This window comes from Neolamprologus brichardi, chromosome 20 (assembly GCF_056152115.1).
Source record: "Neolamprologus brichardi isolate AB-2024 chromosome 20, ASM5615211v1, whole genome shotgun sequence".
Lineage (NCBI taxonomy): Eukaryota > Metazoa > Chordata > Actinopteri > Cichliformes > Cichlidae > Neolamprologus > Neolamprologus brichardi.
In genome coordinates, this window is record NC_142123.1 from 401,490 (window position 1) to 419,244 (window position 17,755).

Consider the following 17,755-nt stretch of genomic DNA (forward strand, 5'->3'; position numbering starts at 1 on the left):
ACTTTTTGTATCAAGACAATGAAATAAAACTGTCACGTTCAATCTCTTTATTTGAACAGAATGGGGCAGTACAGTCTTGACGTTCACTGATCGGCACACAGTTTTGTATTGTAAGGTTTAGACACAGCACATAATATAGCTAACAAGTAACTGATCTGGAGTCTGCCTACTCAGAAGTGATGCAAAACAGAGTATGATGTGGCCTTACAGAAGTCATTTACAGTAAGCTCTTGCCTCGTGGCAGCTGCTCTCTGTCCACTTGGCGCCGACCAGTACACAAACAGTTTGTTGCAGTTAGAGCAATTTTCAAAGACTCCCAACAGAAACTTGTGTATTAAAATAGATATTTGCATACGTGGATGGGAAGATGGAGATCTTTACCATAGGAAAGAGATTTTGGCAAATAAATGTTGGTTAATGTGAGTATATAAGTTTTCCTCTATACAAAGGAAAAGCTGTACAGCAATGAGGGTGTTGCCAAAGAACAGAATGTGTTGCAGATGCAGCGTCATAGAAGTTGCTTTATCTAATTTCAGTCGTCACAGCTTGCATGGGTGGAGAGACCATACATCAGGGGATCACAACAGAAAACAACATTCCCTTGGCTGTAACACATACTGACAACAAGGTGCAGGAACAGAGCTATGCTAAGGATTGTGCCATTTTTAAATGTTTGCAACAGGAATAAATATGTTTTGTTTGCAGTGTGTAACTAAGCCCCATGTCCGTTCAAAAAGACTGCCAGCTTGGTACTGGACAGTTAAACTGTCACGGCAGATGATGGCTACTCAATATTTAGATTTTACTCATGTACTTGAGTTCTAATTCATCGCACCACAATGACACAAAATCTCTGAAAAACAAAAACCCTGATAGGTGATGGTGTGCTTAATTTCTCTCACGAGCTGCTTTGTGCATCCGGGTTCCTTCTGTGTGTGCTGAGAACTGTAATAGTTCTACATCAGTTTTACTAAGAATAAGAATATATACAGAACTTCTCATACTAGCTTCTAAGAAGGTCTGTGATCCTTAGACGGCCAGAGGAAATGTACTTCTCTAATGCTGCAGTCCTGAGCACAGCCCTGTCCGAACATACAACCATTTTCTCTAAACCATGATTTCCATAATTGAACATTCCTCGCAACAGACAGACGTCTGTGCCTAACAGTCCAGACACCTTTAGTTATATTTTTTTTGTTGTTTTTTCTTTTTTTCCTTGCCCCATATTGATATAGTTTTGCTTTGGTTAGTCCTCGCGCAGGTACAGGTGGGTTGTGGGCCAGCAGGAGCATGCATCTCCCTGGTCAGTCCCCGGCCTTGCTTTAAGCGTTCTGCATCTCCTTGCCAATCTTGTAACTTAGAATCTTATTCCAATCGATCTTTGTGCGTGTGACAGGCAGCTGACGACGCAGGGCCTTAAAGGTCGTATCAGACATGGTCTGGTAGTTCTCACTGATCGCAGTCTGAGGGAGCAAAAGCAGAAGGGAAACAAACATCATGATTTTTTCCTTTTTTAAAAATTCAAAATGTTACAGGTAACACTTATTTTAAGGCAGTACATAAACCATGTAGCAAAAGCTCGCTCACCTGGTAGTCATTTTCTGCATTCTCAATAATGTCAACAAATTCCTTCGCTGTCTGGATCTCATTCTGTCAAAAAACAATGAGAGATGTCTTTTGTCTTCATACAAAGCTGTCAGTCAGACGACTAAATGCACATTGTTGACACACATCAGCACCTCCACAGACTAATGTACTTACAGTCACTGGTATGGAGTCTTCTACCTCCTTGTGGCTAACCAGTTGCACATTCCCATCTTCATAATAGTGCACCTGCAATTAAAAAAAGTTCATTATCAAACCAATACTTTGCAACAATATTTCTCCGTATTTATGACAATGTGTACACTGACCTGGATTTTCAATACTCCTACCACCTGAGCAGTGGACTGACCAATGGTAAGCTTCCACTCTGACCTACAGCGGCCATTCCTTTGTCAGGGAAAATAAAAGAAGACTTGTGTTACAAACAGGATCATCAGGAAGCAAAAAGCACTGAATAAGCACCTAATATTCCCCCTTTACCCAGAAGACTATATTTCTGTGACAGAGCCACATCATGAAAAATAAAATATTCTATTATATAAAGCACTTTGAATCACCTTGTTGTTGAATTGTGCTATACAAATAAACTTGCCTTGCCTTATATTTAGATATATTCACATATGCATTTTTTATCTGCTGTGTTCAGGATGTACACTATACCAAAAGTTTTTGGGTTGAAACTGATGTCCTTCAATGCAGGCTATGATCGTTTGCTGACCATCAACTGTTTTCCCATATACCTGCAACACATCGATGTTATGGGTAAACAGCAGGCAATGTTGTCTATAATGACCATATTGTCACTGTTTTAAATGCACCTTACCGTACAGACTCCAGTAGGGTAGTGCTCTTTGACATAGGCACTAAGGGCAGTATCACAGGCATCTCTCCAACTTCTCAGGGCTGTCTCTCCTTCGTATGGCTGCACGTCGCTCACTTCTTTTCTTAGGTGGTCGAAACGGAACGATAAACAGTTGCGAGGATCGAGGAAATGTCCCTGACCCAAGTCACCATGCTCTGTGATCAGGACCTTAAATGAAGGAATACGAAAGAGTGAATAACCCTGTTGCACGCATTTGCTCACGTAAAATGAAAACGACTGCACTTGAACCAAGATTTCCTCAGTTGGCTGGTTTTATATTTGTTTGATTATTTACGGCTCATCAGAAAATTGTTTTAGGACTGGAAATAAATGCGCATCACACAGAAGTACTCAGATCTTTCTCATGATCAACTGATGAGTCAAAACGTGATCAACTAACTCTTCAGGGGAGCCCAAAAAATTATCGATTTAAATGAATGATTTCAAAAATCCCAACATACCGGCTCATCATATCCCTCTAACTTGGCAGGTGTAAATTGATCCATGTTGTACTGGGCAAAGGAGCTGGAGAAAGAAAATCGGCAGAAAAACAAAGTATATATTAATAATATGGCATCAAAAGTGCCTTAAAGATATAAGGAATAACAAACATCTCTGAAATGAAAAATTTCCCATATGGAAACTTTTGTAACCTATTTCCTGAATAATGAAATTTCATCACATGCGTAACTAAGCAGCACTTACTGTGAAGCCCCCTCCCTAAGAAGATTGTCATTGCTGAGGAGAAGCCGCACATCTACAAAGAGTAAAATAAACCAACGTTTGGATGGAGCAAAGTATAATACATAAGTCAGTGATATTATCAAAGACATCTTTCTACATCTGCTTCTTACCATTGAAGACTTCATTGAACTCTCCAGGGGGGGCATGTGTCACAAAGTTGGCGGCTATGCGGACCTGCAGACAAAAATTTAATGCCACCAATTAATTCAGCCATCAAAGTAATGAGGGCTTTTTCTGACTCAGAATGGGCCTTTGCAAGGTCCGTATACATGGTAATTCACATTACAGCATGTGATGTGGAATAGGCAATAAGCTTGTTGTATTTTTTAAGCAAAACAAAACATGATTTTCTCTCATTTATTGCCATTTTATAGACAAAAATATCTTATGTTTGAGTAAATGAAAACCTATTTTACACAGTTTAAAAAATATATAATAACATTTTGTTTCATGGGAAAGGTAGGAGGGGATTTCTGCTGAGCTCTACTCGTTCACTGCAATCCCACATTTTCCTGTCATTACCCACTGGATCTTTAATCTCTCACCTCCCTGGTACAAAGTCTGTAATATCTGAACGACTGCCAAACCCAGACTTGTCAATGTCTGATTAGCCTGGCGTCTGTAACCCCCATGTTGTACTCATTCTGGCATTTATTAGACACTTTTGAAGGCAAATATTGTGTACAGTGACTTGGTTTCAATCTGTGGGGTAATACCTAACATTCTTGTAGCTTTTGCCATTTTGGCTCAAGTAAGTAATCACATTTTAACAAATTTAACACTCCAATTAACAACCGATTTTGTTACTGATTTTGAATTAGGTTGCTAGCTTTTCTTGTGAAGAAGTCAGTGTAACTTTAAAGCTCCCATGTCTTTTGCAACAGTCGAGACTTTAACCTAGCAGAGAGCAAGTTTTACTAAATAAAGGATAGACTCTGTCATTTGAAGTGGACACTGAATTTAAACACTGCTTGTCAGTTTCTCGTAAGAAAAATGTCATCTCGCCCTTTGTTTTCCTACCTGAACGGCAACAGTTCTGTTATCAGAAGAATGTTGTCGCCACTTTGTCTTCCTGTTCAGATGCCTTACCCTACAGTAGTTACCCTTTCTCAAAGAACGACGATGCTGAAATGCATGCCTCTAACTGGCGTTGCGAATAGTGACACCGTCAGGCTTCATCTTAACTCTAGGCGCCTGTATCCTGATCTTCAGTCATGTGATGCAAACATAAGTATTTGAGCTGCAACTGAATCTGTTTGACCCAGAAATCGCAGGCAAAGTAATGGTAGCTGCTAATGTTAGCGAACGCTATAGAAGGAACACACAGCCCTCTCTGTGATTGTCACTGGCATGGACATTGTCACACTAATTTTGGAAACTAGTCGTGATACTTTTATTTTAATTTAATTTTTATTCTAAACACCTTTTCAGCACCAAAATGGTTAAACCCTTAATGAATGAATGTTTGCTTCTGTAGCTGCTAGCCAAGTATAAGCTCGAACTAGCGTTGGCTAGTTAGCTCACGGTAGCTTAAAACAGAAGTTTATAATTTCTACATCAGAACAAAAACTACCATTGTCTTTCCAAATTTCACATAAATATATAACAGGTGAGCCCATTTATAAATGAGAAAAATGTTGCTGAGCAAGGAATTAAAGAGTCTCCAAACCTTCTCTTCATCTGACAGCGGCTCCTCAAAATCAGCCATCTTGGCTCTTTGTGACCCCACCTACCACAGCTGACTGACAAGACCAGAGCAGTAGCTGTCATGCACACAGGAATTAAATAAATACTACTCATAAAGTTATGTAATCACCTATTTTCCCTATATACGTTTCTCTCTTATCATATACAATTAGATAGTTAAGATATTTAATTCAACACTATGTAAAGTAGTGTAAAAGCAGTATTAACAGTGCAAGAGGGCATTTAAAAAGTTCCTTACTTGCTGTGTGCTGCTTCCTGTTAAGTATCACAGTAGCAATTGTTTTACAAAATAAAAGTATATGCTTAACACCTCTGTTTAGTGAACAGCGTTCTAAGTTGTCGGCAACACATTTTAGAGTGCTTTTATTCGTTTAAATTTATTATGTATTCATTAACTTAATAACGATGTTTTGATTCATTCAGAAACTGTTTATCAAGTATTTTGTTTTATAAGGGGCAGCAGGAAGCGGTAACGTGTACTTTATGGCTCGCTTTGTAGTGGCGCTTTCATTCTTTGTGCTGCTAACTGGTTGATATTTACAGACTAGCGACACACACCGTTGCTATTATGGAGTCACAGGTATGATTCAAGTGGAACTGACGGCTGACGTTAATTATGTGTGGCTTTTGTGTCCAAAAATCTGTTACTAAATAGGTGCAAATGTGTTGCGGGCGGTAATTACGCTGTCGCGATTTTTTTTGTAATAACTGAATTAACGTTAGCCAGCTTCCGAGTCAAGCTAGCAGTCGGACAGTGATTCAGTTGTTTTCTTCTGCAGGAAGTTCCTGGTCATGTGGATACTGTTAAATCGGACAAATGCCACTCGAAGCAAACAAACTGTTTTAATTGGTTTCTTTGTTGAAGGCATGGGTGTTGCTTTATTTTGACATATGTTTAACGTCTGGTTTCCTTTTTTAGCGGTAAATAGTGTGAGTGATAGCCTACAAACTTTACCCTGATGGTTAGCCTCATAGCAACAAGATGAACAGGGCATTGTTAGCTGTTGGACAGCTTCTGTCACTGAGACGTAATGTGAGTTTTCCTGCTGTGTGCTGTCAGGTGGTAAGCAGTGCGAAGGACATTGCCAAGCTCTATAAAGAGCTCAGCCTCTATCCATCTTTGACCAGAGCAGATGTGGGACCCGTAATCACTTCTCAGTATGGAGGCAAATACAGCAACATTTACACAGGTACACCTAATGTGCTGCACGTAACACGGTCAGATTTGCATGTAATGATGCACGTTAATTATATTTTTATGTGTTTATTTTCTTCTGCAGAATGGAACCAGCGGGATCTGGAGAGGAATGAGACTGTTAAGTTTTGCAGGCAGTACATTGTATTTCACGATGACGAGTCAGTGGTCTACTCTGGAGCCTCGGGAAACTGCACTGAGATCAAAGGAGAGTATGTATCACTTTCATATTTAATCTATTGTTTGGCTACAAATACTTTCTGAGCAGATACAACAGTATATTCTCATTTGTGTCTCCTGTCAGGGTGCTAAGTAAGGATTCTCCTTCTGGTGAAATGAAGGCAGTTGTCAGAGAATGCACAGTTCAAGGGAAAGATAAACAGTTTCTGGAGGTGTGTGTCTGGCTCAGTGTCAGCACGGAGTTTCACACCTGCTCTTTTGTTGTCTTTGTTCCACTTTAGCATTTTATTTCTCCTATTGTGTTAGTCTCTTATTGTCCATGGCAACACCATGGAAAACTGTGTGTTAGCTTACATTAGAAAAAATCGGACTTTAACTTTAACCTTCTTCTACTTACCTGCTTGTGGCCTTTCAGATCTGGAGTAAAAACATCAAGGTGAAGAGCATAGATCTGACAGCCTTAAAGAAGCATGGCAAAGTTTATGAAGATGGTAAGTCATCTTGTTGTAAAATCTTTGGTGTTTGTTGTTTTTCCTAAATATCTTAAATTTAAACTTTTGTGTGGGTTATTTTTCATCCTTAGACCAGTTTGGCTGCTTGGTTTGGTCTCACTCTGAGACCCACCTCTTATATGTGGCAGAAAGAAAAAGACCAACAGCAGAATCTTTCTTCCAGGTCTGTTTGTATTAAAACAAATTAAAAAGCATGAAATATATGTTGTAATGACTTTGACATATTTGCACTCACACCAAAGAGATGAAAGTACTCTCCAAAGTCGTTGAATGTCATTGAAAGAAAGCTTACTTTTCAGTCATAAACAATATTGTAAACTTATTAAAATATAGGTCTTTTTCCTTGCTATTCAAAAGCAAAATCCCATAACAATACTGATTGTTATTTAGCAACTGCAGCAGTGAAGTGTGTTTACTGTCTCCTCTCTAGAGAGTTAATTCACTGTATAATTGAATGTGAAATAACAGAAATGACTAGTTAATAAGTATTAACCATTCTATGTTCCATATTCTCCTTACAGACGGAGTCTCCAGAGTTGTCTTCTATTGGAGATGAGGACGAGACCTTGAGAACTGAGAAAAAGGAGGCTGTGAAAGTGAATGGAGCTAATATTCCCGAAACTGAAAATATTTTCACAGTTCAAAGGTTCTGGTCTGAAGTTCTTTTCCTCGTTAGTTTAAATGTTCCCATCTTATTCCTGCAGGGGGAGCAGTTTGTCTTCCATGAGGACTGGGGAGAGACTTTGGTTAGTAAGAGCTGTCCTGTGCTTTGTGTTTTGGACATCGAGGGAAGCAATGTTTCTGTGTTGGAGGGAGTGCCTGAAGATATCTCACCAGGGCAGGTTAGTGCAATTGTTTTTTTCTTTTTTCCATTTGCTGTATGCTTTTCTTTAATGTTTACACTCTTCAAGTATCCTCATAATATTTTGTTCTTTCTCTCTTTTACTCTCGGTATCACACTGTTTCTCTATTTGCAGGCATTTTGGGCTCCAGGTGACACAGGTGTGGTTTTTGTAGGCTGGTGGCATGAGCCTTTCAGACTTGGCCTGAAGTACTGCCCCAACAGGAGGTGATGACAGTTCACAACGATCAAGTCAGACTGCACAGCTGATCAGTCATAAATACCCTCATAAGCTAATACTGTAAGTCGTTTATGTTTCATTTTTCTCTGTCAGGTCATCTTTGTTCTACGTGGATCTTACTGGTGGGAAATGTGGTGAGTGGATTTGTGTTGTTTCTATCATTTCAGACCTATTTTATGAACACAAGTTAAGTTGAAGTTATCATATCCAGTTAAGTAGAAATGCAGTTCCACTTATGTTTAATCTATTGTGTTATGGACCCAGCTGTAAACGGTTGTTCATGTACATATGTATGTGTTTGTTGTGCCCATCAGAGCAGCTTTCATCAGGCACCAGCGCAGTGTGCTCTCCCCGGCTTAGCCCGGACCAGTGTCGAATTGTCTACCTAGAGTGTTCTGTCTATGGACCACACATGCAGTGCAACAGGCTGTGTATGGTAAAACAGAATCTGGCTTTTTTCAACCAAATGTGCCAACTTTCCCTTCTTATGAAATTAGCTTTCCTTAAATTTCTGTTCATTGGCTTTGGCTTTTCTCTTTTAATACTAGTATGACTGGTATACTAAGAAGACCTCGGTGGTGGTGGATGTCGTGAAGCGACCTGGAGAGGGTAGGGAGTACATAGTGGTCGCCATTTTTTTCCTGTATATAAAACTGTAGAATATGTAAAACTGCATATATTTATAATAAAAAACGATTAATGTTTGGCTGTGCAGATGGCTTCACCGGTATCTACAGTTGTCAGTTGTCCCCTCAGTGCTGGTCAGCTGATAGTCAGCGTGTTATTATTTCTTGCCCTCAGCGCAGCCTTAAGGTAAAGTTACTGTCTGGGAAATTTCTTGATATTGTGAGGGGGAAAAATACACATTAAGGGTTAATATCACCTTTTTCATATATTTCAGTTATTTAACAGTTTGCAAATAATGCGAATTTTGTATTTGTATGCAAAAAAAATGTTATTGTCATATGTTTTTGGTCTTTTTAGGATCTCTTGATGGTGGATATCAGCACAGGGAGCATCACCTCTCTGACTGCAAGTGAGTCACGACATATACTTACTTTTTTAAGTATTTGGTTAGTTAGTTAATAATAATCTATATTGTTGTAGAACCACTTCAGTGTGTGTTTTAACCTGTTTCTAATGGTGATCATTGTTTGCCTTTAGAGTCTGAGGTTGGTAACTGGTGTCTGCTGAACATAGAGAGAGATCTGATGGTGGTGAGCTGCTCTTCTCCCAACAGCCCTCCAAATCTGGTAGGATCAGCATTTTTATTTCGAATAACATGTATATATATGTATATATGTGTGTGTGTATATATATATATATATATGTGTGTATATATATATATATATATATATATATATATATATATATATATATATATTAGGGGTGCAACGATACACAAAATTCACGGTTCGGTTCGGTTCGATACTTTGGTGTCACGGTTCGATATTTTTTCGATACACAAAAAAATGTTGATGCCTTTTTATTAATTTGTCATTTATTAAATTTTCACGGCTCATTCTGCACCACATCTCTGTGCGTTCATCATTTGTTTAAAGCCAGCTCACCTCCTGCAACCACTTTTCCGAGAATACGCGCTTCTTTTGTGGTTCGGACTCCTGACATTTCTTTGGAGGTGGAGGAACACCAAAGTAATTGCTTAAAGGAGCTTCTTCGACATCTTTAAGAGTTCTAAACAAATGTCTGTCCTCCTCCTGAAAATCTTATGTACGCAAACACGCGTTGCAACTTCTTATCTTGTGCGCGTTTTTTATTTTGACAGCGAATGCGCACCTGCGGACCACTTATGTGCAGCCCTGGTTATTTAGCTCATCATATTGCAGCCACAGAAATTCTTTTGTCCATGAAACCATAAAGCTGCACTTTCTTTTTGCCTTATAGTCTGATTTGTCATAACTTTTCCGTTTTGTGGTAAGCTTTTCTTTGGCTGTCACTTCTTCACCCTGACCTGTCTTATTTGGCTCAGCAGAACTAAAATATATATCCTGCTGCTTTTACACACGCACTCACATAAGCTCAGCAATTCTCTGCGCGATCAACCTCTCACATGTTTAAGCTGCAGGAGATTTCACTTGTCATGTTTGCATAGTAAGCTAACGATTGATAAGACGATGTCAGAGGAATTGGTGCGCAAATTATCATCACTCACCAATCAGTGCTGTCGCTCTCTATACACAGTTCGCGCGATTGCAAAGTGAAAGCAAAAAACAAGCGCAAATTCAAACGCGATTTCAATATGTCACATATTGACAGTAGCTCACCGATGCCAATGACATAATTACCCAGCTACATTTCCGAAAGAATGCAAAAGCATTGACATATATTTTTCCTTATTACGATAGGCCGACGAGCAGAGCAGGGCAGCCCGACTGGAAAAATCGCTAGCCCCAGGACGTCGGGCTAGCGATTTTGCGAGCCCTGTATCTGATTGAGGAATCACTCATCTTTGGAAAAGAGAGTTTATTACAGAGAAATGTCTCTTTCCAAAATAAAAGCTATACTATACGCTTCTTCTGGGCTATATTCTCAGCAGCATATTAAACATATCAGGTCCCCATAAGGAGAATCATGTGCTAACGGCTGTCTAAATGACTCGGGTAAAGTTTGTAGCATGCGTGCTTGTTTTTGTCTGCTTCCACTTGTCTTTGCACTAGGATGCTATCGGGTAAATGTGCAGTCATATTGGTTGTGTTCCCACTAGTGCTGTCAGCCTTAATCTGAAATAAGGTTAACGCCACAACACGGCAAATCTCCGTTAACGAGCTACCGCGGATTGCCCCGTGTGTGGGGCTGGACAGCGTCAACACATTAACGAGCTAACTGCGCTAACACACTAGTTCCCACTCATGTAATTGAGCATTGCGTGGCACATCTGACATACTGTTTTACTTTAGTCCATGACACGCTTACCTTCAGGGTCATACGTCACATGAAAACCAAAATAGTTCCAAACGCCAGATCTGAATGAGGGTGGGGGAGGTTCAATTTGCCATGTTGCAACGAGCTTAACTTCTGTCTTGCTAGCTTGCCCTGCGCTCAGTGAATCTGTGTTCGACTACTCCGCCTAGGCTGCACTGTCGAGCGCAGATCCACTGAGCGCTCAACACAGACAGCACCGTCAGAAGGAAAGTTGATAAAATAAATTAAAAATGTTGTATCGTTCGATACATATGCGTACCGAACCGAAAGCACTGTATGAACGGTTCAATATCGATACAAGTATCTAATTAATACTAATAATTAAAACTAATTAATACTAATTAATTAATATATATATATATATATATATTAGGGGCACCCCTAATATATATATATTAATACTAATTAATTAATATATATATATATATTAGGGGTGCAACGATACTCGTATCGATATTGAACCGTTCGATACAGTGCTTTCGGTTCGGTACGCATATGTATCGAACGATACAACATTTTTAATTTATTTTATCAACTTTCCTTCTGACGGTGCTGTCTGTGTTGAGCGCTCAGTGGATCTGCGCTCGACAGTGCAGCCTAGGCGGAGTAGTCGAACACAGATTCACTGAGCGCAGGGCAAGCTAGCTAGACAGAAGTTTGCCATTTTGCCATGTTGCAACGAGCTTAAGCTCGTTGCAACATGGCAAATTGAACCTCCCCCACCCCCAACCTCCCCCACCCTCATTCAGATCTGGCGTCTGGAACTATTTTGGTCTTCATGTGACGTATGACCCTGAAGGTAAGCGTGTCATGGACAAAAGTAAAACAGTATGTTGGATGTGCCAGCAATGCTCAATTGGTGGGAACTAGTGTGTTAGCGCAGTTAGCTCGTTAATGTGTTGACGTCTTCCAGCCCCACTCATGAGGCGATCCGCGGTAGCTCGTTAACGGAGATTTGCCGTGTTGTGACCTTAACGTCATTTCAGATTAACGCTGACAGCACTAGTGGGAACACAACCAATATGACTGCACATTTACTCCGACATCATCCTAGTGCAAAGACAAGTGGAAGCAGACAAAAACAAGCACGCATGCTACAAACTTTACCCGAGTCATTTAGACAGCCGTTAGCACATGATTCTCCTTATGGGGACCTGATATGTTTAATATGCTGCTGAGAATATAGCCCAGAAGAAGCGTATAGTATAGCTTTTATTTTGGAAAGAGACATTTCTCCATAATAAACTCTCTTTTCCAAAGATGAGTGATTCCTCAATCAGATACAGGGCTCGCAAAATCGCTAGCCCGACGTCCTGGGGCTTTTTTCCAGTCGGGCTACCAAAATCTATCTCTGCCCTGCCCGTCGGCCTATCGTAGGAAGGAAAAATATATGTCAATGCTTTTGCATTCTTTCGGAAATGTAGCTGGGTAATTATGTCATTGGCATCGGCCACTGTCAATATGTGACATATTGAAATCGCGTTTGAATTTGCGCTTGTTTTTTGCTTTCACTTTGCAATCGCGTGAACTGTGTATAGAGAGCGACAGTACTGATTGGTGAGTGATGATAATTTGCGCACCAATTCCTCTGACATCGTCTTATCAATCGTTAGCTTACTATGCAAACATGACAAGTGAAATCTCCTGCAGCTTAAACATGTGAGAGGTTGATCGCGCAGAGAATCGCTGAGCGTTATGTTAGTGCGTGTGTAAAAGCAGCAGGATATATATTTTAGTTCTGCTGAGCCAAATAAGACAGGTCAGGGTGAAGAAGTGACAAAACGGAAAGGTTATGACAAATCAGACTATAAGGCAAAAAGAAAGTGCAGCTTTATGGTTTCATGGACAAAAGAATTTCTGTGGCTGCAATATGACGAGCTAAATAACCAGGGCTGCACATAAGTGGTCCGCAGGTGCGCATTCGCTGTCAAAATAAAAACCCGCACGAGATAAGAAGTTGCAACGCGTGTTTGCGTACATAAGATTTTCTGGAGGAGGACAGACATTTGTTTAGAACTCTTAAAGATGTCGAAGAAGCTCCTTTAAGCAATTACTGTGATGTTCCTCCACCTCCAAAGAAATGTCAGAAGGAGTCCGAACCACAAAAGAAGCGCGTATTCTCGGAAAAGTGGTTGCAGGAGGTGAGCTGGCTTCAAACAAATGATGAACGCACAGAGATGTGGTGCAGAATGTGCCGTGAAAATTTAATAAATGACAAATTAATAAAAAGGCATCAACATTTTTTTTGTATCGAAAAAATATCGAACCGTGACACCAAAGTATCGAACTGAACCGAACCGTGAATTTTGTTGTATCGTTGCACCCCTAATATATATATATATATATATATATATACACACACACACACACACACACACACACACACACACACACACACACACACACACACACACACACACACACACACATATATATATATATACATGTTATTCACACACATACACACACACACATATATATATACATATACACACATATATAATTAATAATAATGTGTGTGTGTATATATATATATACATACATATATATATATATATACATACATATATATATGTATATACATACATATATATATGTATATATATATATACATATGTATGTATGTATGTATGTGTGTATATATATATATATATATATATATATATAATATGTGTGTGTGTATATGTGTATATATGTGTATATATGTGTGTGTATATGTGTATATATGTGTGTGTATATGTGTATATATGTGTGTGTATATGTGTATATATGTGTGTGTATATATATGTGTGTGTGTGTGTTTGTGTGTGTAATATGGTATAATAAATAGACTGCTGCAAAAATGCAATTTTTGCTGTGTCACTTACATCAGTACATTTCTTTTGTACAGAGGGTGGGTTTCCTCCCAAGCAGGGAGTTCCAGGAGGATGTAGTCTGGGTTACTCTGGAAGACTCTCCGACGTTGCCAGAAATCGACTGGAAAATTTTGACCTTCACCCCTCCTCCAGACCAAGACAACAGTCAATATCGTAAGATGGTTAATAGCATCTAATCTGAAATCATTGGAGATCGTTTTAAATGTCGTATTTGTCCCTTTCTTTATCTAATGAGCCAAACTCTTAAAGTTTAAAGCAGTGCAATTAGTTTCAATGTTGCTATGCTGGATGAAACTAGCTTGGGAATGCTTACTTTAAGTTGGTAAATATTTCTTGAATATTTATAATATTTGGGTTCACACCTCTAAAAACTGTTTTGTCTTTCTTGTTAAGGCTAACAAACTTCTCTTAAATCTTGCTGTTCTAGCGGGCCTTGATTTTGATGCTTTGCTGATCAAACCAAAGGAGGTTAAGGATGGAGTGAAGCTGCCTCTTATCGTCATTCCTCATGGTTTGTTTCTTTAATTTTGATTTTTAAACCATTATTTGTTTTCAGTACAGAGACAAAATCTGAATATTTATCAGTTGTTGTTTACTTAGAGAAATATACCAGAAAAGCAGAATCAATATTGTGAATGCTCTGTATTAATAACATTCATGAAACACAGCTACATTTGAAAGTAATAACCCTGTGATACTAATCCATTTTGGATTTACTTTTAGGATTGAATCTGTTTTCGGATTTGTTTCCTTTCAGTCGAGAGCTATTGCTGATAAGATTGTGGTTGCTATGACGATAGTGCGCTGTTCTGATACCCAAGAATAGTCTTTTATGACACAGCTTGTAGTCCATGCAGTAGTAATACTGTAACTCTACATGCATATTACTTTCATACCTCACTATGGTTTGAAACACTCAGGCAATCGTTTTTAACACAAACTCAACATTTATCTCACTAGGTGGCCCTCACTCAGTGATAGTGGCTGAGTGGGGTCTTTCCGTTGCTGTGCTGTGCAAAATGGGCTTTGCTGTATTACTGGGTAAGTTCTCATAAGAATGTGAAGTAACTAGACCTGCTAAGAGAACAGTCGTCCCTAAATTACTTTAATTTAGACAATGAAAACATGAACGATCCTCTTTCTCTTTAATATTTGGACTGGGCCTGGGAACAGCAAATTCAGGGTTTTTCCTGGCTCAAAATGGGCACTTGTGGGGTGACTACACATGTAGCCATAATTCAGGGGTGTTAAACTCAAATACACAGTGGGCCACAATTCAAAACTGGAACAAAGTTGCGGGCTAACGTTAATATTTATTGAAATATATTTATTGAAATATATTTATTCCTCCAGACATAAGAATGAATCTTTTCTTATGGACTCAAACATGTTTTGCTGAAAAACTGAATATGGAACAAGCAAAGCTTAATACTAAACAATATATATATTAGCTGTATAATACCAGTAGGCCAGCTCTGATAGTAATTTGGTATGGCTTCGCGGGCCAAATGTAATTAGGCTGAGGGCCAGAGTTTGACACCTATGCCATAATTGGTCACCATGTATATAAGGCAAAACATATGCATTAATGTACTTAACACAAGTCTAAGCAGCTGCCTCTTATTTTAGAGAATTTGATAAACAAAAAGTGATTTCATATGTTTATATTAAACGTAGTTCTGGTGATATATTTATAGATGGACGGCCTCTTTGGTTGGCAATATAGTTTTTTATATATTAGAAAAGTCTGTAATCTGGATTTTGTGTCCAGTCATTTCTGGAGTACTTCCACTCGCCACAAACAGAAATATCCAGCACTAATGGTTTTATTATTGCAAGATTAAAACAATAACCATGTCACTTTACCATTTTCCCCCTCAACATTTAATTATTACATATCACAGTTATTGTCAATACATGGATATCCCAATACCCCAGTTTGCTTTATACTTTTAGTGAACTATCGTGGCTCCATTGGATACGGCCAGGACAATATCCTCTCACTGCTGGGCAATGTTGGCAGCCAGGATGTCAAAGATGTTCAAGTAAGTGTCCATAACTCTCACAATATTTTTCATGTCATGGCTTTGAATATCTTTACATGCATCAGTTGTTTGCTGCGTGGTGATAGCTTTGTTTACATGACTGAGTTAATTGGTTTGGATATTTAGTGGATGTTATTTGCGATACATTCTGTTTAAAGCTCACAGCTCAGTTCAGTTTTCCCTCCTTTTGCCTCCTTCTCTCCTCTTACTTTTATTTTGCTTGGTCCATGTGTCTTTGAAATGATTTACATTTGTTCTCTGCTTTTGTCGCCACCAGTTTGCGGTTGAAAGTGTGCTGAAAAGCAGCGACCTCGACGTGCAGAAAGTGGCCGTTTGTGGAGGCTCTCACGGCGGTTTCCTGGCCTGTCATCTGATCGGACAGTACCCAGAATTCTACAAGGCTTGTGTGGCTCGCAACCCTGTCATCAACTTGGCCTCCATGATTGGCAGCACAGACATACCAGACTGGTAGGTCTTGTCATGCACATTCTCACACTTTTGCCCACATTTGTTTATGCATATTTTTAGGGAACTCATACGCAACCGCATAACTGTGGCATTGTGATACTCCTTCTATTCAGTTACGACAGCTGGAAGTAAGAATGGGCAATAAAGCCAAAGACATTGAAACATTACTGGGGACTGGTCCTGTAATTGTAAATCCAATTACATAAAAGTGCACGTATAGCAAATCTAATATCCTTTGACATATCGCAAACATGGAGCAAGGAAAAAAAGGGGATCAGTATGTTTGCAAAGATCTCTCATATTAGTGTCACATGAAAATGCCAACAGCTTACATTACACTACTCTAACACAACAGAGGAAGCACAAACTTTGAACTTCCAGAATCATGCCAAGATTAAAACATTAACAAAATATCGTTACGATTTATAGCTCGTAATGATCTCAGCTTGGAGGGAAGTGTTCCAAATGTACACAAATACAAGAGGAACAGAAAATGGTGCAGTCAAGCAGTCACATTTGTGTTCCTTTTTTCTCTGCAGGTGCATGGTTGAGGCTGGCTATGACTACAGTACAGACTGTCTGCCTGACCCTGCTGTTTGGGAGCAGATGCTGAATAAGTCCCCTATTAGGCATGTTGCACAGGTATAACCTTGAAAATCTCTTGGGTTTGTGGATATGTCTTTGTAAGTGTTGTTGGACAATGAAGCATGAAAGGTGTTTTCTGATCTAGGTAAAGACGCCGGTACTGCTGACCTTAGGAGAAGATGACAAGCGTGTACCTAACAAGCAAGGAGTCGAATATTACAAAGCACTCAAAGCAAAGCAGGTTCCCGTTCGGTAAGTGGCCTCCTGAGTAACGTGTTTTATTGCTTATGCCTGATATAGACGGGATAACTGGAGTCTTATTTTTGTCTGTTGTTCATTCAGTAATGCTCTGATTTGTGTTGCTTAGGTTACTGTGGTACCCGGGGAACAACCACTCTCTTTCCAAGGTGGATGCTGAATCAGATGGCTTTATGAATATCGCTCTGTGGATAATTCAACACCTGAGTCTGTGATGATACAGTTCAGATAAAAACACCGTATAGTGATTACGTTGCTGTTGCTGCCATGAAAGGATAGAGTGACACTTGCACACTGTGTAAGGATGTTACGGTCCTGTTCCTGTTTCAAGGACAGTGTGAAGTTCAAACTTAAGCCAAAGCATTAAAAGTGCTCTCCCACCAGAAGGCACTTTGTCTAAACTCTGCTTTACTTGTAATCTTTCTGTGGGTGTGGTGCTTTCCACTGAATGTCCAGTAAGTTTTAACAAAACACTTTTGATTGACAAACATTTTATTGATTGTTATTACTTTATGTAATCTTTACAATCTGTAAAGTCAAGGGCTTTACATCGTGTTGCTTGTGTTAAAGTCAAATCACTTTAGGCGACTCGTTTCATATTCAGTCTTTTTAAATCGTGCCGTTTTGATTTCATTCACCTAATAAAGTAATCGTGAACTCACCGTGGTGTTTGAATTTTTACATGTTACTGAT

At 39.2% G+C, this 17,755-nt stretch overlaps 2 protein-coding genes across 3 annotated transcripts; one reads left to right on the forward strand and one right to left on the reverse strand.

Moving 5' to 3' along the window:
• Positions 1-32: 32 nt before the first annotated feature.
• Positions 33-5,112, reverse strand: capza1b (capping actin protein of muscle Z-line subunit alpha 1b). Its single transcript, XM_006785705.3, has 10 exons — positions 4,881-5,112; positions 3,322-3,385; positions 3,173-3,224; positions 2,929-2,992; positions 2,429-2,635; positions 2,266-2,345; positions 1,914-1,992; positions 1,762-1,833; positions 1,588-1,650; positions 33-1,463 (listed from the first exon to the last, which is right to left on the reverse strand). Exons 1-10 carry the CDS (start codon positions 4,917-4,919, stop codon positions 1,323-1,325), a joined length of 861 nt encoding a protein of 286 aa, XP_006785768.1. The 5' UTR covers positions 4,920-5,112; the 3' UTR covers positions 33-1,322.
• A 36-nt stretch (positions 5,113-5,148) lies between these two features.
• On the forward strand, positions 5,149-17,730 carry apeh1 (acylaminoacyl-peptide hydrolase 1). 2 transcript variants are annotated; one of them, XM_006785707.2, is made up of 23 exons: positions 5,149-5,498; positions 5,979-6,108; positions 6,199-6,325; positions 6,418-6,505; positions 6,709-6,784; positions 6,877-6,968; positions 7,327-7,401; positions 7,510-7,647; positions 7,783-7,874; positions 7,981-8,021; positions 8,202-8,323; positions 8,436-8,496; positions 8,603-8,700; positions 8,872-8,923; positions 9,052-9,140; positions 13,721-13,859; positions 14,134-14,217; positions 14,667-14,747; positions 15,663-15,751; positions 16,029-16,219; positions 16,759-16,861; positions 16,950-17,056; positions 17,172-17,729. In XM_006785707.2, exons 1-23 carry the CDS (start codon positions 5,487-5,489, stop codon positions 17,275-17,277), a joined length of 2,193 nt encoding a protein of 730 aa, XP_006785770.1. In that variant the 5' UTR covers positions 5,149-5,486; the 3' UTR covers positions 17,278-17,729. The 2 variants fall into 2 exon arrangements, with proteins under 2 accessions (XP_006785770.1, XP_035761636.1); XM_035905743.2 differs by lacking the exon at positions 5,149-5,498 and having other exon boundaries at positions 5,812-6,108; positions 17,172-17,730.
• Positions 17,731-17,755: the final 25 nt, after the last annotated feature.

What these genes read in the sequence shown, in the direction of transcription:
- capza1b (XM_006785705.3), bottom strand. Translation starts at nt 4,919, where the DNA reads ATGGCTGATTTTGAGGAGCCGCTGTCAGATGAAGAGAAG. An exon ending in TAGAGGGATATGATGAGCCG is followed by an intron (nt 2,636 to 2,928) that starts GTATGTTGGGAT and finishes CCTTCATTTAAG; the next exon opens with GTCCTGATCACAGAGCATGG. An exon ending in AAGACTCCATACCAGTGACT is followed by an intron (nt 1,651 to 1,761) that starts GTAAGTACATTA and finishes GTTTTTTGACAG; the next exon opens with AATGAGATCCAGACAGCGAA.
- apeh1 (XM_035905743.2), top strand. Translation starts at nt 5,901, where the DNA reads ATGAACAGGGCATTGTTAGCTGTTGGACAGCTTCTGTCACTGAGACGT. An exon ending in CGTGAAGCGACCTGGAGAGG is followed by an intron (nt 8,497 to 8,602) that starts GTAGGGAGTACA and finishes TTGGCTGTGCAG; the next exon opens with ATGGCTTCACCGGTATCTAC. An exon ending in CTATTAGGCATGTTGCACAG is followed by an intron (nt 16,862 to 16,949) that starts GTATAACCTTGA and finishes TTTCTGATCTAG; the next exon opens with GTAAAGACGCCGGTACTGCT.